This window comes from Ranitomeya imitator, chromosome 9 (assembly GCF_032444005.1).
Source record: "Ranitomeya imitator isolate aRanImi1 chromosome 9, aRanImi1.pri, whole genome shotgun sequence".
Lineage (NCBI taxonomy): Eukaryota > Metazoa > Chordata > Amphibia > Anura > Dendrobatidae > Ranitomeya > Ranitomeya imitator.
This window is the reverse complement of record NC_091290.1, coordinates 39,872,911-39,895,645: the sequence shown is the minus strand read 5'-3', so window position 1 is coordinate 39,895,645 and position 22,735 is coordinate 39,872,911. Positions and strand designations below refer to the sequence as shown.

Here is a 22,735-nt window from a genome sequence, read left to right as displayed (position 1 = left end):
TCTTGGTTTTTTTTTATTTGTTTTTTTTTTTCTTATTGTGTATTGGAGAAAAAAAAAAAAAAAAGCGCTGTGGATTCTCCCCTACAATTGCTTCTGGCAATGTAATACCCCGGTGATACGCTTGTAGGCCGGGTTCAGACAACCATATTGAAAAATGGGACGGTCGTATCTGCAAATTGCAGACTATGTGCCTGTCCAGACTGCAGATACGGGCCGGAGGTGCCTTTGCATTGCACCCGACCAGAATAGTGTATACTGCAATTGTTTACATGCAGACCATCAATGGGGGAGGAATATTGGCTAAAATGAGTCCTGTTGCGTCTCTCCAATCAAACCCATATGCTTAGCTTTGGCTCGGTACTAAGGATCTGCAAGAACTCACCTGGTCGGCCACTTTGTGCACAGCACTGTCATCAGCCGGGTCGGAAGCATTGACGTGCCAATCCCCGATTACTGCAGATACAGGTTGTGCACAGGCTCCGGTGACGGGACGTCATCACTACTGGTCCAGCGGAGACGGTCGCGGATAATACAGAGTGAAAATTTGCAGCATCAAAAACTCATCATGTGGACTTTACCTTATGTGTCAGTTTTTAAAAACCAAGGGGAAAAAAAAAGGCTCATGATGCCAAAACTTTTTTGCTGTTCTAAAAAACTCCTTCCTTAAGAAACTCAGGCAGACCCCATAATAGTCAATACGGCCCCCCTGCTTCCATTATGCAACAGATGCATTTCAGACTTTTTTTTTTTTTAGAAAAGCAAAGGAACAGAGTCAAATGTCCAATGTCAGGTGTGAAGGTGGTCTTCATCGCTGCTTTTATATGGTAATGCACAGCTTATGTAATGGCTTCCCTGTCGTTTACATATAAACTGTATTTGTAACCTCAGACATGTGGATAAACCAGTCTGGATCCTTGGGTGCAAATTAATGTCTTTCCCCGAACTTTTCCAGTTACACCTCCTGATAGAACTGGTTTAGCTCCTGTCCCACCCAGACCCCCTGACAACGGGCCACTTTCCTTGGGAGATCAGCGCCGCTTCCTCTCCATTTCCTGCCTCTCGCCTACGGAGCTTTGATCAGGTTTGGCCCCCCATTGTCAGCTCCTCTTACTCCTGCCGTCATTTCTTTGGTGCTTTTGCCCAAGGATGTTTCACCTGACTTGATCTTAATGGCCTCCTGTATAAAGTCTCGCACCCCTCGTAATGAACACTGGAGGCGAGGCGGTGACCTAGAACTTTTGATTGAAGTTTTAATAAAAAACACAAAATCCACACATTGAAGGAAACAGAACACTTAAAAAGGTAACTCAGCCTAAGGCCTCATTCACACCAGTTTGGGTTTCTTTTTTTTTTACGTAAAGGAAAAATGGACCAAAGGATAGTCAGTTTTTCTTATATGTGAAAAAAAAAAAAGGGGCAAACAATCCTTAAAAAATAATAAAAATTAATCGGACCACACTTGAATGTCATCCAGTTTCTGTCCGCTTTTTTTTTTTTTTTTTTTTCACAGACGCATAGACCAACATTGAAAACTTTGATCTGACACCCAGATCACAATTGGACAGGTCTGCGCGATTTTTTTAATTCTACAAAAGATCCCGGACATGTGTACAGACCCATTCACCATTATAGGTAGGGGTGCCATCCTCGAAAAACACTGAAAGCGCTCGTACGCAGAAATAAGACCTCTGAATGAACCCTGTAGCCAATCTTTGGGTCAGACAGGGTTTGCTGGTCTCCTAGATCCCCATAAACATAAGATGCTCATGGGAAAGATGGTAAATGTAGGACTTTATGGGAACCAAGGTCTCTTAACGTCCGGCCATTGATACAATTGAATCACAGGACAATGCTACATTATCCTCACCGGCACGAAATTGCTCAGAGCAGGCAGTAATGGGAATGGAGGGGGCAGTGGCCGCTTTCTTCTCTAGTGACAGCTACGGAAAGTGTCACATATTAGCAGCATTGATCATAAAGTGCGGCGTCGACTGCAGCACCCCTGCGCTATGACTGGGCGCAGTTATCAGATTTAGCAGCCTATGTCCACAGTTTATTCATAATCACTTTTCCCAACAGTGACCGTCCGCAAAGTAATTGGCATCCTATGAAACACCCCTGTAAGTGTCCAAAATTAGTGAAATCGCACTGCAAGTCCCACACTGGGCCGGTCCAGACGTGAGCGATTACCATCGATATGCACGGAGGAAGAAAATAATGTTATAAATGCAAAAAGTAAATAGTTTATAAATGCATTCAAATTCACACTGTAAACTGCATTTGGCCAAATTATAAAAATCACTTTGCACAAAAAAAAACACAAAAAAAAAAAAAACACAACACAAAACCTTGTCATATCCCAGCCGAACCTTTCCATGTATGGTCACCGTAAAAGTTGTCGAACCCTTAAAGTGAATTTATAATCCACGATTAAAGCACTCGTTACCAGATAACCCAGCAGTGTAAACATGACGTCACCGCTCTGCTTTACGGACGGCCGGCGCTCACAGTCAGTGCAGGAAGCAGAGCGCCAGGGGACAGACACCAGAATGTAAGTATGTAGTGTTTGTTTTTTTTTACATTTACACTAGTAACCACGGTAAACATCGGGTTACTAAGCGCGGCCCTGCGCTTAGTAACCCGATGTTTACCCTGATTACCAGTGAAGACATCGCTGAATCGGCGTCACACACGCCAATTCAGCGATGTCTGCGGGTGATCCAGCGACGAAATAAAGTTCTGGCCTTTCTGCTCCGACCAACGATGTCACAGCAGGGGCCTGATCGCTGCTGCGTGTCAAACACAACGATATCGCTATCCAGGACGCTGCAACGTCACGGATCGCTAGCGATATCGTTGTTAAATTGTTCAGCATGAAGGTACCTTTAGGGTAAGTTCACACAGGGCGTCATTGCTGCTTTTTTTTCTGCAGCAAAACCCGATCTTCTTGGCAGGAAAGAAGCTGCGTCAAAAATGCAGATGTAGGTGGGTTTTCTTTTTTTTTTGTCCATGCTAATGTCCTTGAATTTTCAGCAGCATAAACGCAGCATATTATGATACCTATATATTTGCAGCATTTTTTCAACACCCATTCAAGTCAATGGGTGAAAAACGCAGAAAAAAAAAACGCAGCAAAAACGCTGAAAGAAGGGACATGCTCCATGTCTAAAAAACGCAGCAAAGCACAAAATCCTGAAGACACAAAAAACCATGGTGTGTGCATGAGATTTCTGAAATCTCATAGCTTTGCTGGTACTGTAAAAAGCAGCTGAAAATTAGCATAAAAAAGCAGCAAAAACGCCCTGTGTGAACTTACCCTTATACTTCAATCCATCCAGCTGTTGAGTGGGGTCAGGAAGATGGTACAATCTTAACCTATAGTCCAACCTATGTAAACTTAAAGTCCTTTTTGGATAAGGTTTTCAATTATTAAAACCACTGTATACAGAGCAATTCTTAGGACTTACCTTCAGAATCAATATTTGGTTGGTAGTATGGAAGTGTGACTCCCTAGAGAAAAAAAAAATGGAAAACTAGCTGTAGAAATTTCAACAGATATATAAAAAAAATCTTGTATGACTTCATAGCTAAATAACATGCAGTTCTGAGATAAAACACACAAGTTCATTGTTTTGAGACAACATCTCAACTGTAAAGTTAAAGCCTGGAGGCATAGACTTATCTTTATGTTGACTTTTGAATGTAGGCGTTTGTTCTTTGGTTGGTCAAGAAACACAGATTATTGTTTGTATGAACCTTTAACATTGACGTTTGTTATAATTTATAGTCTGCTATCTTTGCAAACCAGTGATGCAGGGTATTGAACAATGGAGGTTTGATAATCTGTTGATTGACAATATTGTGGGACCCTGTGGCTTGTTGACTTGCAAAACCGTGGAAGAAAAACTAAACAGATTGATTAAATACTGAAACAATGTGATTTAATCTCATCACACCTTCCTCCTGACCTCTGGATGATGGCTTGAAGGACAACAGTTGTGAACTATATAAAAAGGGATATGCCTCTGTAATAAGATCAACACAACCAGAGACTCTTTACAAAAACACAGCTGAGAACACTAAGACAGCAGCGAGAACATCAATGTGAAATTCTACAGGATGCCAGCTTAGGGGACCACGGCCCCGGCTGAAACATATCTGCTTCATTGACCATCACTGAACTCATGAATACATTTGAGGAAACCAGCATTTGGACCCTCCTGTGCCCCATGGACACATTTAGGAAAGTCAGGATTGGGACCCACAGGTCACCTGGCTCCATGGAGATGTTTGGAGAAGCTAGGTTGTGACCCTCTGGTCACCTGGCCTCGTACCTCAATGGACTGTCAGGCTACGTGCACACGTATTTTTCCGCAGCGGATTTTAGAAATCTGCAGTGCGTTTTACCTGTGGATATACTGCGTTTTTTATGCGGATTTTGTGCGGATTCCACCTGCGGATTCCTATTGTGGAGCACGTGTAAACCGCAGCGGAATCCGCACAAACGATTGACATGCTGCGGAATGTAACCCGCTGCGTTTCTGTGCGTTTTTTTCCGCATCATGGGCACTGCGGATTGCGGTTTCCATAGGTTTACATTGTACTGTAAACGCACGGAAGGCTGCTGCGGATCCGTAGCAAAATCCGCAACGTGTACAGATAGCCTCAAGCTTCCTAAGCTTGTTGTTACCTCCTCTCTTTGCGTTCCACAGGTGGTGGTAAGTCGGCCCTGGAAGTCACAGCTGTTTTAATCTCGGCGAGTCAGCAGAAGGGTGAGACTAATTTTGCACCATTTTGGGTACTTTGCTGTGGCTGTTCTATGTGTTATTTGCCTGGTTTTTGGTTCAATAAAGTATTGCCACACTATTTTACCCTCACCCTGTGTTGTCGTAAGTCAGTGTTCCCCAACTCCGGTCCTCAAGAGCCACCAACAGGTCATGTTTTCAGGATTTCCTTAGTATTGCACAGGTGATAATTGCATCATCTGCACAGGCAATAATTCCATCACCTGTGCAATACTAAGGAAATCCTGAAAACATGACCTGTTGGTGGCTCTTGAGGACTGGAGTTGGGGAACACTGACTTGAGTAATATCATGTGCAAGGTAAAAGAAGAAGAGCAGACATTCAGTGGGATGAGCCCTGGTCCGTGCAATCTCCAGCACCCGCTGACTCCCCCGTGTCTTCACAGATAATAGAGGGTTATTTTCTGATGCAGTGCCTGCTATTAATCCCCCATAATCATGCAAAGAATATGCAATGTTCTTTTCACACTCCCCTCAGAGATATCCCATCACCCTTCTAAAATTAAGATAACATGCCAGGGGAGCGGATGGAACATCCGGGGAAATCGGTCCGTGATGGACGTCAATGTGAAGGTTTTATCCACCCCCCATAATAATTTCAGTTTAAGAAGATGTGAAAAAAAATAAAATCAGATGCACAGACCTCATACAGCTTTGATGCCACAAACTTTCTTCCGCTGCTGTTAGTCCCTTCCATTACTACAACCTGAAAGAGGAGACAGACTTGTGACGGCCGCAGACACAAGGTATTTATCAAAGAGCAAGTATAGCTACAAGGGCTGCCATCTGCATATAGCTTGCATTTTGCAGTGCATTAGTACTATGGAAGGAAGGCAGTTTTTTTTTTTTTTAACCCCCTTTAAGCCATGGTACTTTTTCATTTTTCTTTTTCCTCCCCCACAAAAATAGGTTTCCCTATTTTCCTTCCCAAAATAAGTGGTTCATTTCATAGTCTGCAAAATACGGTATAAAACTGACCTGACAACATGATTCTACAGGTCAGTACGAGAATGCAGATACCAAACATGTATAATTTATTTAAGTGGCAAAAATAAATTCCCAAATTTATATGAAAAAAATAAATAAATGTTTGTTTTTTTTACCTTTGTTGCCATTTTTCTGGATCTGGGGGTGAGGTCTTATTTTTCTGTGCCCTATTGATACCATTTTGGGGTAGATACGATGTTTTCATCGCCTGTTATTGCATTTTATTGCAATGTTGCGGAGGCAAAAAAAAACTATTCTGGAGTTTGTGTTTTTTTCTCATTACGCCGTTTACCGATTGGATTAATTTATTTTATATTCTGATCGGACGTTTCTGAACGCAGCGATAACAAAAGTGTGATTTTTTTTTCCATAACCACTTCATTTAATAGTCTCTTTAGGAGTCTTAAAGCTGTGATCATGATTGCCTGTGCTATACGTAGCAGCAGAAATCACAATCTCCTATAGCCGGCGTTCACAGGAGTATCATAATGACAGGCACGGGGGTCTTTAGCAGACCCTCGGCTGTAATGACAACCCATCAGCGCCCAGTAATCACGTCATCATGGGTGTGTCGATGAGAGCGTGGAATGACGCGCACCCCACTGGCATGTGTTAAAACCCACTGTCCGAGATTAAAGAGGATAACAGCCGCAGGATTTTACCCTTTCCTTTCCAAAAGGATGAAATTTGCATGTGAACTTACCTTCACGACAGCCTAAATAAGGGATTGCAATATTGTAAGAAATGCTCTTTGTAAAAATGATGATCAATACCTGCCCAGGAAACAGTGAATATTCCTTTAACTCCGATAAGTCCACAGGAACCTGCATTCCCGACGAGTGCTCCCGATCCCCCTCAAGAATAACAGATTTGGAGTTCAACTTCCCATTGCTGTCACAACCGATCTGTCCAAGCACAGTCACAGTCTCCTAAACGCAGGGGAGAAAAAAAAATCATGAACAAGAGCAATAAAGAGGGGGGGATGGAGGAAAAGCCAGATGTGAACTTGGCCTAAGATGTGATCAGGGCAAACTAATGACGTTATTTATTGTTACACACGTAAAGGTACTGTCACACTGAACGATATCGCTAGCGATCTGTGACGTTGCAGCGTCCTGGCTAGCGATATCGTCGAGTTTGACAGGCAGCAGCGATCTGGATCCTGCTGTGACATCGTTGGTCGGAGCAGAAAGTCCAGAACTTTATTTCGTCACTGGACTCCCGCAGACATCGCTGAATCGGTGTGTGTGACGCCGATTCAGCGATGTCTTCACTGGTAACCAGGGTAAACATCGGGTTACTAAGCGCAGGGCCGCGCTTAGAAACCCGATGTTTACCCTGGTTACCAGCGTAAACGTAAAAAAAAAAAAAAAAAAACACTACATACTTACATTCCGGTGTCTGTCCTCCGGCGCTCTGCTTCTCTGCACTGGCTGTGTGCGCCGGCCAGCCGGAAAGCACAGCGGTGACGTCATCGCTGTGCTTTCCGGCCGGCGCTCACAGTGCAGAGGAAAGCAGAGCGCCGGAGGACAGACACCGGAAGGTAAGTATGTACTTTGTTTTTTTTACGTTTACGCTGGTAACCAGGGTAAACATCGGGTTACTAAGCGCGGCCCTGCGCTTAGTAACCCGATGTTTACCCTGGTTACCCGGGGACTTTGGGATCGTTGGTCGCTGGAGAGCTGTCTGTGTGACAGCTCTCCAGCGACCAAACAGCGACGCTGCAACGATCGACATCGTTGTCGGTATCGCTGCAGCGTCGCTTAGTGTGAAGGGGCCTTTACTGTTTGGCGCAGTAAGACTACAATTTGCATTTGGTTGTATTCTGTAGGTAATGTAGCTGCACAAACTCACCTGAGCTGGAAAAGAGACAGATGTAAACTCTTCAATATGGAAATAATTCTTCAGGGCCTCGCCCAGCTCTTCAATTTTACTGCCCACAGCTATTTGGGAGAACACAAGTAGAAAACAGTGAGCGACGGGTGTCCATACATGGAAGACAACAACTGAAAAGCCACATGCAGGAGGCTGAAGAGTGAGATAAAATCCCTGCAACTCCATAGAGCAAAGTGGCGCAAAACCCCTGCGGCTCCGTAGAGCGGTGCGGCACAAAACCCTGGCGGCTCTGTAGAGCGGAGCGGCACAAAACCCCTGCGACTCTGTAGAGTGGAGCGGCACAAAACCCCTGCGGGCTTCATTAAGTAGACAGTGACTGCATCACAACCCAACAACAATCTAATAGGAATGCCAAGCAGCAGATCTGGTTTTCCCTGGATATAAGTAACTGCCAGACACGTGACAGTGCTCATGTCTCCATATTAGAATAACATGCATGTTATTGAACAGTTGGAACTCATCGTGGTCTGCGGCCATCACGCCCACAGCCAGATTACTACCAAGCTGGTCAAATAAGATGCCGACTATTCATCTATTACATCAATACATCTTACACATTAATACTTACCGTCTCGGATGTCCGTCAACTTCTGAAACATGTACTTGTAGGATTTAGTCAGCGCCTCCTCCTCTTGTAGGGTTATGGGCTCTACTTTCGTGTACTTGCCGTTTCCACCACTCCATGATGTTCCTTGTATGTCTCCGAAAGAGGTCACCACTTCACCACGGTTGGAGCGAGAGCTATACTTCTGTGATGGGGTGGCGCTAATGCGGCAAAGAAAGGGGAATTAGGAACGTGTCCAACATGTCTACAAAGCTGCACAAAATCCTGTCGTCTTAAATGTGTCGCAATATGCGAACTCCTAAATTCACTATCCCAGTTTTATTGCGTGCTATACGCCATTAGTCTGTCCATTTAATATATTATTGCATTCAACAATTAAATACCAATTCTGGAATATTTATATGAGAATTCAGCATTGTGCCTTTTCCTCTGTTTCCTCTCCTGGAAATACTTGGAATACGTGTTTATAAAGTGATAATTGGGTGTTGTTATCATTTATACACATTGGTTGGTGTAATTATGGAACATTATGTTGCACCGACCAATCCCTAATAAATTATCACTAAGACAATGTATTAATATTACATGTTCCAGGGCATATTTAGAGAGTGGAAACGTAGACAGTCTGACAACGCACTGAACTTAACATGTTGAATCCTAAATTCTGCACTTCCCTCCCCACCGCCCCCAATTGTTTGGTTTAGGTTACAAAAAAAATTTTAATCCAAAATTTTAATCCGTTGTTGTGTCAAACAAACAAGGACTTAGTTTTAAGTATAAAAAAATAAATAAAAATAAATCAAATGGAGACAGAATTCAGATGCATTTCGATCAGGAAATAAAAAATGAAAGTTTTGTTATGTCAAATGTATCAAAGCTTAACCAGAAATGGTTAAACCACCATAAAAAAGGAGGCATCATGACAACCTGCAGTATTTATCACAATGTCATTACTACTTTTTTTTTTTTTTTTTCAATCTGACAATTTTTATTAGATGTAACAATGAATGTCAGCAGGTTTTGTTATGTAATCTGAGAGCAGCATCATATAGGGCAAGAGAGCCTGATTCCAGTGATGTATCACTTACTGGGCTACTTGCTGTAATTTCCATAAAATCACTGTTTTATCTGATGTAGCAGTTCTCTGAATGCGGAGCTGTATAACCCCACCCACATCACTGATTGGCTGCTTTCTGCCTATGCACACAGAAAGCAGCCAGTGGTGGGGGCAGGGTTAGACAGATCAGGAATATGGAGGACTACATGGTAGCTGGATTACTAGTCCTCTAGTGGTAATGTCCTACTGATAAAACATTTCATAAAAAATATAGAAAGCAGCACAATAACTGACATCAAGGAATCAGGGTCTCTGCCCCTACATTGTGCTGAACTACCAGGAAAGGAGAATTTACTCTGCGCTGCTGCTTTTCAATGAAATTCAAGACAGAATATCAGGACAAAAGAAGAGTTTTATGTTCCAATGCATTTCAGAGTCCATCTGACTCCTTCTTCCACACAGATCAGGTGACAAAAACCTGGCGGCAGATTCCCTTCAAGCCAGTTTGGTAGAAGGAGCGAAGTGCACGCCCTGATAATAAGGGGTACTGCAGGGAGATTCAAATATTTGAAATGGTCATGCCTTCATAAACTATTAGGTAACATGAATAGCGTTGTTTCCCATCCTCGTGGTACATGTAATTCAGTGTGATGCTGGCGCTGTTACTCGGTACCTTTCCGCCACATGAAGGGGCATGGCTTCTAGCAGCAGCAGCCAGCCCCCTGATAACGTCTGTCAGTCTGAGATCAGGGAGCATGGCCTGTTCCCTGATCTAGGACTGCAGGCAAGAAGGAGAAGGCATGACCATTAGAATATCTATCTCCCCAAAGACCGAACATACCCAAAAAAATAAAGAAGGGTCTACCTGGGTGAGAATGTAGCTGGAGAAAAGAGAAGATGGGGGCTCCGGGTTGGAACGCGCTTCGATTGTGGGTTCTCAGGGGTTGATAAGATGCGTTTCTGAGATCCCTGGAAGAAACAATGATGGGCAATTAAAGACCAAGGCTGCAGTGTCACCATAGCCATCCATACAACAGTGAGAAATACACTTAAAATGAAGCAATAGGATAATATTTATGGAAAGAAAACGGATTATTACATGGTATGCGGTTAAACCTAATAGTAACTACATAGAAGGCTCGATTTTACGGAATAGGAACACTGGAAGCATTATAGAATGCTGTAGATAAGCCCTGAGAGGCGGTGGCCTTTTTTTTTAACGCACGGATTTTTAAAACACTACAAAAAGATGCCACGGGTCTCCCGTTTGTCTATTTGGCTCTTAAACTGATTAATTTAGTTTGCTCCAGTTTTAGAAGATGGAAGAAGAAGGAACGGAACTGACCGATCACTTGTTTTAACCGATTTGTCTTTTTTGAAACCTGAAGCGGTGAAAAAAAAACGATCAAAAGGCTGAAGATGCGAACAGCGAGTCATTTTCATAAAGAAATGCACATCATCAACCTTATAAACTTTTTTAGGGAACTTTTTCAGGGGGGGGGGTTTGCCATTAAATTTGAAAAAAAAAAAAAAAAAGGAAAAGAGAAGATGCGAGTAATTTTAACATTGCTGTGCACATTTTCATTATTTTTCACATTTTTTTTAATGCTTTTTCAGACAGGCTACAGGCGCAATCAACCTGAAAAAGATGGCTCGTGTACAGACCATAAAAGCTTTTCCAAAGATATTTTTCCCCCAAAAAATGAAAAATGGTGCACCACAGACTACTCATACTCACTTTTGCAGGCGTGGTATATGAATCCAGTAAGTTTTCCTCTTCGGTCTCCACCTCGATACTTGGATAAGTTAAAGCCATCAAACAGTTAAGCATGGTGTAGTTCACAAATCAGCCACAAGGGGCACTCCAGCTGTTGTGAAAGTACAACTCCCATCATGCTCTGAAGGCCTGTAACTGGGAGTTGTAGTTCCACAAAAGGTCTCAGGTGGAATGCCTACAGTGATGTTAATAAGGATACAGCTCTTGGATGCTGTTGATGTCCCTGTTGCCACAATGCTTTTCTTTTCTCGCATTGGGACGCTTCAAAATTTTTCTATTGAGAACCTAAAAGACAAAAAAAATGATAATATTTCATTGTAATATTTTGCACCTGAAAGTAAATAATTCTACCGACGTCCCATCGCAGATGGATGTGTCCCAGGCCCACAAAAATGGCCCATGTGAAAAGTCGTGACACTGGGTTACTCTAAAATCTATAGCAAAAATCGAAAAGTTAAGGTACACGCCATGCCTTACGTATAGTATTTTATTCCTATAGGGTAGCCCAAAATGCAGGGGGGAGAATGTCATAAATGAAAAAAAATATTGTGATCACCAAGACCCTCACTTGTGCATCGCCCCACCCAAATTGATCTGACACCCTGAGAAAAGGCGACAGACGTCTACTGTGGACAATCCATGGACTTTGAGGGCTGTTTAGTGTGTTTTATACCCACCAGCAAAACTGTTTTGGAGGGGGATGGTGTGGACACTTTTGTTCTAATAGATCTATCACAAGGTTTAACTTCCAGACATATGATCTGAGGCCACGTTTGTTAGAAAGTAACTAGTCGTGATGCAAAGTAACATCCGTAACCAAAAGAAAACATACCGAGCAACAGATTGGTTAATTGAAAAGCTAAAACATTCCAAAATGGTAATAGTTACATAGAAACACAAATAAAACCTTTCTACGATTTACATGAGAGGTCGACACATGAGGAGGAGGAGGATATGAAGGCAGCGGTGTGTGAAGTGGGTATAAGGGCTGAATAAACACTAGAAGGCAAAAAAATTAATAAGTGCGTTTGCTCACATGTATGTTAAAGGTTCAGAAGACCTCTCGGCATTGGAAATGATAGAATGGGGAATATAGATCTGAGCTTGGGTCATGAGACTCCGGGCCGGCGTCTAGGTCAGTAGCACCGGGCGGATAGACAGGAGGCCCGCGCAATTTCTTATCTTCTGTCGTCCCTAGCGCAGCATTTGATTTGTCAGAGTTGGTGCAACGCCATCATCCGTGGAATGGGTCTCGTAGAGCACGTCGCACCCCCTAATCAAAAGCCGCACCTGGGACGCTGGAAGGTAGGAAATTCATGGGCCTCCTGTCTGGTCGCTGTTCCAGAGTCCTGCAAATCGATCCGCTCATCTCTAGGGGAATTAAAGGAAATCGGATTAAGTAAATACAAGCATGGGAGCACCGTAAGTTCCAGCATGTTCTTTGTAGACTTGCAGCACCACGGGAAACCAAAAATTGCTCATCTCAAATCTACATGAAATTAGTGATTAGAGACCCCCCCGGCCGATACAGATTAGGTACAGACAAGCGGAAAATCAGATCAGATAACACCGCCGTCTGCACGAGCCCCAATGGTGGACGTTAATCTTATTTCCCTGGGAAATTAAAGGGTGGCGGGTCAACATTCCTTCCAGAATTAAGAAGCCGCCATACAGATGAGATTATCAGACGGTCCTGCTGGAATGGACGGGTTTAGCCAACATAAATATGAAGCGTATGACGGCCCTAAGGTTGCACTGAGAGCTTCTGCAGTGACCGATCGATTTCTTTGAACTTCTTTTTGAGAGACACCTGCAGTCCACACTATTGCACGGGTCTCATTGCAGAATAGAAATGGCTATTACTGGTTCACCGCACAGGGGATGGAGTTTCTAAACTTCCCCCTATATAAAAAGTTTTGTGTTCCTGCATTTTATTTTTGGAGAAGTCTAGATGTAGCGCACAAGGCATGCAGCTTTCTGCTGAAGAGTCAGAGTGGTGGTCCCTCTGTTGTAAATAGTCACAATGGCCGACCCCTCCGGGTGGGATAGGTCATCCCTTGTTAGCTTTGCCTGGTGTGCAGTGAAGCAAAGCGTGCTGGCTTCATCATCCCTAGGTGCCCTGGATGCCACCGGAGTGGCCATGTGATGATGTACCACATGGTGACTATTGGAGAGCGAGAGGAACCACCTCCCGGACTCTTTAGCAGAAAGCAGCATCACACTGCTGAAGGGCATCCTGCCACCTCCTCACTCTACAGACCTACATCCTTCTGGGCAGACAAGCCTGCTACAGGCAAAATTAAAGGGAGTCTGTTGGCACATAATGACTGTCCAAACCAAGCACAGACGCTTGGTGCATCATGGTGTTGACCAAAAATTAAAGCACACCTTCCCATCTATTTCCGCCCCTTCTCTGGCTTTATGAAACCAGACCTGTCAATCATAGAAGTGGGGGTGGAGATGGCAGGAAACCATGTAGGTTTAGGTTGGGAAGGTGCATTGAGCTGTTTGGCCACACCAAGGGTGCGCGGAGCACCTGTGCTTGGTTTGAACAGTCATTTTGCTGCCACCAGCACCGTGTCCTGCTCCCTGGCTTCCTCTATGTTCTGCTGTCACTTCCAATCACATCAATTTTCTGGTCAAAATCAGATTGGTGCCGAATTAAAATGGCAACTTAATTTGATTACCCAGCCCTACATTGGGCATTTTCAGAATACCTATAATGAATATACAATATATAACAAATGTGCAAATCTCCACTTACTTCATGCTCCAAAGCACAGAGATTGGCAACACTGAGCGGTAAATTCCTGGTAGTGGAGAAAGCCATCCATTCATCAACCATCGCTTCCTCACTGAGCCGATGAACGGAGCAAAGTTCCACCACTGTAGAGACAATAAAAGGAGAGTCGTCTACACAGTCGTCTATTACTTTTATGGGACAGCGCTGGATTTCATTCCGCCAGGTCTGCAATGCGAGGAAACCACGGATGTGACAGGTCGAGAATGACGACACTCGTCTGAACGGAGCATTAAAAGTAATAATGGCAATATTATCAATGATAATATTGATGATTTGGCATAAAGACCAACAATGACCGGGGCACCAAAGAGTTAAAGGGGTTTTGCGCTCTGATATATATCCCCTCATTGGGTCTGGAGCGGAGTCTCCGCTGCTGCTCCCAGGCTCCGCTTTCCTGATAAGTCAACAGTGCTGCAGCCAGGCACCGGGGAGCAGCGGTGGAGACGCAGCACCGGACCCAGTGAGTGGAAGTAAAGCACAGTTTTGGTTTTGTTGGGAGGCAGAGGAGCATTGCCAGTGGCCGGGGACTCTGTTCTAGCCAGTTATCGCCCCATTACACCCACGGACGTGCTCGACACCCTCTGGCGGTACCATACACAAAGCCAGGGGCTCTTCAGACACCAAAATTACCCCCCATAGCAAACAATATTACAAAAATATCCAAAGATCTGCTGCACCGCAGCTCAGACGTATCACCGCCATCATCTTACGTTTCTCCGATAGATCTTCATCTTCAAGATTCACACTGAAATCAAAGACGGACAATTCTTCTCGGAGTCTCTCTATGGACACGGGCATGACGCCGACACAGCGGGCAACCAGAGGCCTGAAAGCACACAAGGATATGATTATCTCCCCCTCACCACAGCGGTCGCAGCCCCACGTACACCCCCCCCACACACAGCGGCCGCAGCCCCATGTACACCCCCACACACAGCGGCCCCATGCACACCCCCACACACAGCGGCCGCAGCCCCATGTACACCCCCCCCAAACACACACACAGCGGCCGCAGCCCCATGTACACCCCCCCCAAACACACACACAGCGGCCCCAGCCCCACGTACACCAGACACACACAGCGGCCCCAGCCCCACGTACACCAGACACACACAGCGGCCCCAGCCCCACGTACACCAGACACACACAGCGGCCCCACGTACACCTCCACACACAGCGGCCCCAGCCCCACGTACACCTCCACACACAGCGGCCGCAGCCCCACGTACACCAGACACACACAGCGGCCCCACGTACACCTCCACACACAGCGGCCCCACGTACAGCAGACACACACACACAGCGGCCCCACGTACACCTCCACACACAGCGGCCCCAGCCCCACGTACACCTCCACACACAGCGGCCCCAGCCCCACGTACACCTCCACACACAGCGGCCGCAGCCCCACATACACCAGACACACACAGCGGCCCCAGCCCCACATACACCAGACACACAGAGCGGCCCCAGCCCCACATACACCAGACACACACAGCGGCCCCAGCCCCACGAACACTCCCACACAATGGCCCCAGCCCCACGTACACCAGACACACACAGCGGCCCCACGTACACCTCCACACACAGCGGCCCCACGTACAGCATACACACACACAGTGGCCCCAGCCCCACGTACAGCAGACACACACACAGCGGCCCCAGCCCCACGTACACAAGACACACACAGCGGCCCCAGCCCCACGTACACCAGACACACACAGCGGCCCCACGTACACCTCCACACACAGCGGCCCCACGTACAGCATACACACACACAGTGGCCCCAGCCCCACGTACACAAGACACACACAGCGGCCCCAGCCCCACGTACATCAGACACACACACAGCGGCCCCAGCCCCACGTACACAAGACACACACAGCGGCCCCAGCCCCACGTACACCAGACACACACAGCGGCCCCACGTACAGCATACACACACACAGTGGCCCCAGCCCCATGTACAGCAGACACACACACAGCGGCCCCAGCCCCACGTGCACCAGACACACACACAGCGGCCCCAGCCCCACGTGCACCAGACACACACACAGCGGCCCCAGCCCCACGTACAGCAGACACACACAGCGGCCCCAGCCCCACGTGCACCAGACACACACAGCGGCCCCAGACCCACGTGCACCAGACACACACACAGCGGCCCCAGCCCCACGTACAGCAGACACACACAGCGGCCCCAGCCCCACGTGCACCAGACACACACAGCGGCCCCAGCCCCACGTGCACCAGACACACACAGCGGCCCCAGCCCCACGTACAGCAGACACACACACAGCGGCCCCAGCCCCACGTACAGCAGACACACACACAGCGGCCCCTGCCCCACGTGCACCAGACACACACAGCGGCCCCAGCCCCACGTGCACCAGACACACACACAGCGGCCCCAGCCCCACGTGCACCAGACACACACAGCGGCCCCAGCCCCACGTGCACCAGACACACACACAGCGGCCCCAGCCCCACGTGCACCAGACACACACACAGCGGCCCCAGCCCCACGTGCACCAGACACACACAGCGGCCCCAGCCCCACGTGCACCAGACACACACACAGCGGCCCCAGCCCCACGTGCACCAGACACACACACAGCGGCCCCAGCCCCACGTACACCCCCACACACACAGCGGCCCCAGCCCCACATACAGCAGACAGAGACACACACACAAACCAGCCGCAGACCCACGTACACCGACAAACAGCGGCCGCAGTCCCACGTACACCCCCACACACATACAGCGGCCGCAGCTCCACATGCACCACACACAGCAGCCGCAGCCCCACGTACACTAGACACACACCTGTCTCAGCCCCCTGTACACCCCTCCCCAGGCCCTCATAGCACAGCACCTGGGCCTCTGCGGGGGGATCCGTACACAAGGGCTCGGCACTGACCACTCTGACAACAGGTTCCCGGTACCTGCGCTCCTACACACAGCAGTACGGTAATAATCTTTACACAGTCCAGACCGGATGGAATTTCCCGCGCTCACACATTGTACTGACTGCGCGCGCGGCAACAGGACGCGTTGTCCTGACAGACGACCAATCAGCGACGCGTTGCTATTAGCACCCATGGGCGTGGTCAGGACTCTGACGTGATATATGGGGAAGACACAGGGGAGGAGCCGTGTGAGAGGCAGCGATTGCCAGGAAGTGTGTACTGGGGCCAGCGCGCAGTGCCGCCCGGGTAGTGGCGGATGTAGACGCCTGCGTGTCGGCAGTGCCAGGGTTAGGGGCGGAAGTAGACGCCTGAGTGCCGGCAGTGCCAGGGTTAGGGGCGGAAGTAGACGCCTGGGTGCCGGCAGTGCCAGGGTTAGGGGCGGAAGTAGACGCCTGAGTGCCGGCAGTGCCAGGGTTAGGGGCGGAAGTAGACGCCTGAGTGCCGGCAGTGCCAGGGTTAGGGGCGGAAGTGGACGCCTGAGTGCCGGCAGTGCCAGGGTTAGGGGCGGAAGTAGACGCCTGAGTGCCGGCAGTGCCAGGGTTAGGGGCGGAACTGGACGCCTGAGTGCCAGCAGTTCCAGGGTTAGGGGCGGAAGTGGACGCCTGAGTGCCGGCAGTGCCAGGGTTAGGGGCGGAAGTAGACACTGCGCGCCGGGCAGTTCCAGGGTTAGGGGCGGAAGTAGACGCCTGGGTGCCGGCAGTGCCAGGGTTAGGGGCGGAACTGGACGCCTGAGTGCCAGCAGTTCCAGGGTTAGGGGCGGAAGTGGACGCCTGAGTGCCGGCAGTGCCAGGGTTAGGGGCGGAAGTAGACACTGCGCGCCGGGCAGTTCCAGGGTTAGGGGCGGAAGTAGACGCCTGGGTGCCGGCAGTGCCAGGGTTAGGGGCGGAAGTGGACGCCTGGGTGCCGGCAGTGCTAGGGTTAGGGGCGGAAGTGGACGCCTGAGTGCCGGCAGTGCCAGGGTTAGGGGCGGAAGTGGACGCCTGAGTGCCGGCAGTGCCAGGGTTAGGGGCGGAAGTAGACGTCTGAGTGCCGGCAGTGCCAGGGTTAGGGGCGGAAGTAGACGCCTGGGTGCCGGCAGTGCCAGGGTTAGGGGCGGAAGTGGACGCCTGAGTTCCGGCAGTGCCAGGGTTAGGGGCGGAAGTAGACGCTGAGTGCCGGCAGTGCCAGGGTTAGGGGCGGAAGTAGACGCTGAGTGCCGGCAGTGCCAGGGTTAGGGGCGGAAGTGGACGCCTGAGTGCCGGCAGTGCCAGGGTTAGGGGCGGAAGTAGACACTGCGCGCCGGGCAGTTCCAGGGTTAGGGGCGGAAGTAGACGCCTGAGTGCCGGCAGTGCCAGGGTTAGGGGCGGAACTGGACGCCTGAGTGCCAGCAGTTCCAGGGTTAGGGGCGGAAGTGGACGCCTGAGTGCCGGCAGTGCCAGGGTTAGGGGCGGAAGTAGACACTGCGCGCCGGGCAGTTCCAGGGTTAGGGGCGGAAGTAGACGCCTGGGTGCCGGCAGTGCCAGGGTTAGGGGCGGAAGTGGACGCCTGGGTGCCGGCAGTGCTAGGGTTAGGGGCGGAAGTGGACGCCTGAGTGCCGGCAGTGCCAGGGTTAGGGGCGGAAGTGGACGCCTGAGTGCCGGCAGTGCCAGGGTTAGGGGCGGAAGTAGACGTCTGAGTGCCGGCAGTGCCAGGGTTAGGGGCGGAAGTAGACGCCTGGGTGCCGGCAGTGCCAGGGTTAGGGGCGGAAGTGGACGCCTGAGTTCCGGCAGTGCCAGGGTTAGGGGCGGAAGTAGACGCTGAGTGCCGGCAGTGCCAGGGTTAGGGGCGGAAGTAGACGCTGAGTGCCGGCAGTGCCAGGGTTAGGGGCGGAAGTAGACGCCTGGGTGCCGGCAGTGCTAGGGTTAGGGGCGGAAGTGGACGCCTGAGTGCCGGCAGTGCCAGGGTTAGGGGCGGAAGTAGACGCCTGGGTGCCGGCAGTGCCAGGGTTAGGGGCAGAAGTAGACGCCTGAGTGCCGGCAGTGCCAGGGTTAGGGGCGGAAGTGGACGCCTGAGTGCCGGCAGTTCCAGGGTTAGGGGCGGAAGTGGACGCCTGAGTGCCGGCAGTGCCAGGGTTAGGGGCGGAAGTAGACACTGCGCGCCGGGCAGTTCCAGGGTTAGGGGCGGAAGTAGACGCCTGGGTGCCGGCAGTGCTAGAGTTAGGGGCGGAAGTGGACTCCTGGGTGCCGGCAGTGCTAGGGTTAGGGGCGGAAGTGGACGCCTGAGTGCCGGCAGTGCCAGGGTTAGGGGCGGAATTGGACGCCTGAGTGCCGGCAGTGCCAGGGTTAGGGGCGGAAGTGGACGCCTGAGTGCCGGCAGTGCCAGGGTTAGGGGCGGAATTGGACGCCTGAGTGCCGGCAGTGCCAGGGTTAGGGGCGGAAGTGGACGCCTGAGTGCCGGCAGTGCCAGGGTTAGGGGCGGAAGTAAACGCTGAGTGCCGGCAGTGCCAGGGTTAGGGGCGGAAGTAGACACTGCGCGCCGGGCAGTTCCAGGGTTAGGGGCGGAAGTGGACGCCTGAGTGCCGGCAGTGCCAGGGTTAGGGGCGGAAGTAGACGTTGAGTGCCGGCAGTGCCAGGGTTAGGGGCGGAAGTAGACGCTGAGTGCCGGCAGTGCCAGGGTTAGGGGCGGAAGTAGACACTGCGCGCCGGGCAGTTCCAGGGTTAGGGGCGGAAGTAGACGCCTGAGTGCCGGCAGTGCCTAGGGGCGGTAGTTTGCGGCTCCGGTCATGTCACGGTGCATTAACATGTTAGTGACCAGGAGATTTTTTTTTATAATTATTTTATGCTTTCTTTTTTCCACCACTCCTCCCAAGAGCCATGTATAGTCGTTTTTTCCTGTCATATCTACTGAGAACTTGTCAGTAGTAGACTTTTTATCTTTTTTGCTGGATGAGTCATAGTAGTGAACAAAAACCATTATTTATTATACGATGTACTGGAAAATGGAAAAAAAAACTTAGTTTTGTGAAATTGGGGAAAGAAAAACTCTCCATTGTTCACCGTGTGGTAACAGCGACCTGGAGCCCCGCTCCTCCTGCCCAGTCAGATGGCGCCATACAGAACCTGCCCAGTTACTTTAATATTTTATCCATGAAAACTAAAATTTCTTACATTTACAATAGTTGGCGTTTTCGTTGCTGTCGCCATATTCTGAGTCCTGAAATGTTTTCTTACATAGAGGGATCTGGGTGACGGCGTCTTTGGTTCCTTCAGTTTTAGTGATACTTTGTTTTCTCATCCAGATGACATTTTGACAACTTATTGTATTATTTTCTTCTTTAGTGACCACAGATTGGCCGGTCCGGTGTTCTCATTTCATTTTGGGTGTTTAATTTATGGGTTAAATATATTTTGATACATTGGACTCTTAGGGGGACATGACTAGACCGGCATAGGGTAACGTTAGTTCTGTATTTTTAATAATTTGATTATTTAACCCCCCCCCCCCATTGATTTTTTTTTTTTCTTTTTAGTCCCTACAGGGGACTTGCTCCTGCAATCGTCTGATCCCTTATACTGTAAAATACAATATCACACTAATAAAAAAAAAAAAAATAATCATCTGATGAAAAACGCTTTGAACTCTCGCGGAAAATGTGACCCTGTTGGATAATCGAGCGCGTGAAAAGACGGACTTCTCATCCAGCGCTCCACCTCCAAATTTCTAAGCTAAATAAGGGCTTTATTGATCCATTCCAAAGATACTGATAGGGAATTTAGATTGTGAGCCCCATCGGGGACAGTGATGATAATGTGTGCAAAACTGTAGAGCGCTGTGGAATATGTTAGCGCTATACTTATAAAAATAAACATTATTATTATTATCCATTAAAAAGATACAAAAAAAACCCCCACAAGTTTAAAAACGGGACATCCCGAGTAAAAAATCCTAACCTAGAAGTATGTTCGGTTCTTAGTGATGGGATTACGGATATTTGGAGATGGAGTGCTGGACATGATCACAACTATCATGCAGTATATGGAAAATGGCAGTTCACAGGAGCCCAAGATGGCATTGACGGTGGCGTTCAGGAGGACCCAACCACCATGTGTCCACAATCACGTCATCCGATGCCTACAGAACCCTGCTGCCACGTCCTTATCACCCGAGCTGCTTCCAACCCCCCAATTATAGTCTCCTTCCTCCACTTCTTCGATTGAACCAAGAAGAATCGATAATCGTTTTATTTATATAGCGCCAACATATTCCGCAGCGCTTAACATTGTAGAGGGGACTTGTACAGATAATAGACATTACAGCATAACAATAGACACAGATCAAAACAGATACCAAGAGGAGTGAGGTAGAATAAGGATATCTGAATTATTACCTTTGTCAAAGAGCTTTTATTTTCATAGTAATGGCAAGTTAGGACTTAGGGACCAGTGCACACATATGATCACTGATGGTGGAAAATGGAACGTTGACCCTGAAAGCTACTGTAAATTGATTTAGATACAGATTAGACTCTCTGGCAACATTTGGGCTCCTGAAAATCATACTTGTGTAAAAGACAAGTACCCTATTCCATCAAAATAAGATGCTCCTCAAACATATAGAACTTACGTACAAGTCAACCAGGTAACGTCTATAGATGTCCCTGACCCCTGATGAAGCCGAATTAATGGCGAAACAAGTTTGGAACTCTGACCCACGCACTTAGACCTAGGAATATAATTTTTTCTTTTTGATTTTGATAGCTCATTTCTTATATTTGTTGTCAACCCGCTTCTTGCACATATCTGTTGTCAGCTGGGTCTACGTGTCATAATTTGGGGGGCTTTGACCTAGATTTGTTATTTCATTTTAGTGTTTTTATGTTTGTTTATGCTCCGTGTATATAATCAATTTAATTAATAAACCCCTTATCTGCAGGTAAATAGCGATTTTTGACATGACAGGTGCCACGGTAATGCTGTTGCCTGTTTAACCAACAACTCAAAAGTATCTGCCTTAGGGCTCATGCCAACAAGCATAGAAATCAGACATGTGCTGTACGATTCTTGATCGGACCACACACTGAACAATTGTTTTCTCAGTCCAAGTTTCCGTGAGAAAAAAAATGGCAGCATGCATCACTTTCTTCTTCGTATCCGATGAGACTCACACATTCAGGTCTATGGGTGCAAAAAAAAAGGATCTATGGAACATCAGAGTGGCATCCGATTTCTATTATAAACCTAGGAAACTGTATTTGATCATGTACATTTTTTAATGTATGAAAACGGATGAAAATTGGAAAAAAATTAATCTGCGTTTTCTGGATGAAACTGTGACAGTTTCTCATCTGCAGCCGGCCTTAAAGCGACCCTGTCACGTGTTTTGTCATATATCAGCTAAAACTATCACATTATTCAGCACCTATGGTGCATTCCACGAATGCTTATATAACCCCATGCCTGCCCCTGTATACCCCCAAAAAACTTGGGCGTGGTTTTGGGCCTCTCCATCCCTCCTCCTGTCTGCTGCTTGCCGTCCTCATTTAAATGACTTGAAATCGCGGCTTGCGCCTGCGCACTATGCTTTGACCTACCACGGGCGCATGCGCACTTATGTTTTCGGCTCTGGTCAAAAATTACTGTTATTGTGAAAAGTTAAAGTAAACCTGTCACCAAGTTTGGCTGATACGAGGGATTGTGTTGCAGCCAGTGGCACGTGGAACATTTCACAGGTAGAGGAAAGAATGGGTTAAAATTCAATAAATTCTTGATATAAACATTACACCATCTGTAAAAAAGCTGATGTTGAAAAGCTGATTGCTTCTACAAATGGATAATGAACCTAAACACACGTCAAAATCCACAATAGTCTACGTCAAAAGATGCAAGCTGAAGGTTTTACAATGGCCCTCACAGTCCCCAG

The 22,735-nt window shown here is 48.1% G+C and overlaps 1 protein-coding gene across 3 annotated transcripts in view; it reads right to left on the bottom strand.

The window, feature by feature from the left end:
- Nucleotides 1-16,971, bottom strand: part of POLA2 (DNA polymerase alpha 2, accessory subunit) — a 35,516-nt gene extending 18,545 nt beyond the window's left edge. The window contains exons 1-11 of one of the 3 annotated variants that reach the window (XM_069739717.1): nt 16,765-16,971; nt 14,600-14,715; nt 13,851-13,972; nt 11,286-11,371; nt 11,048-11,105; nt 10,175-10,278; nt 8,256-8,452; nt 7,646-7,734; nt 6,565-6,720; nt 5,448-5,510; nt 3,468-3,510 (exon numbers count right to left, since the gene is read on the bottom strand). In XM_069739717.1, the coding sequence (XP_069595818.1) occupies nt 3,468-3,510; nt 5,448-5,510; nt 6,565-6,720; nt 7,646-7,734; nt 8,256-8,452; nt 10,175-10,278; nt 11,048-11,105; nt 11,286-11,371; nt 13,851-13,972; nt 14,600-14,687 (1,006 nt within the window). In that variant the 5' untranslated portion in view covers nt 14,688-14,715; nt 16,765-16,971. Of the gene's footprint in view, nt 1-3,467; nt 3,511-5,447; nt 5,511-6,564; nt 6,721-7,645; nt 7,735-8,255; nt 8,453-10,174; nt 10,279-11,047; nt 11,106-11,285; nt 11,372-13,850; nt 13,973-14,599; nt 14,716-16,715 lie in introns of all 3 variants that reach the window. The other 2 variants (XM_069739718.1, XM_069739720.1) reach the window with 2 other exon arrangements.
- Between the last annotated feature and the right edge of the window lie 5,764 nt (nt 16,972-22,735).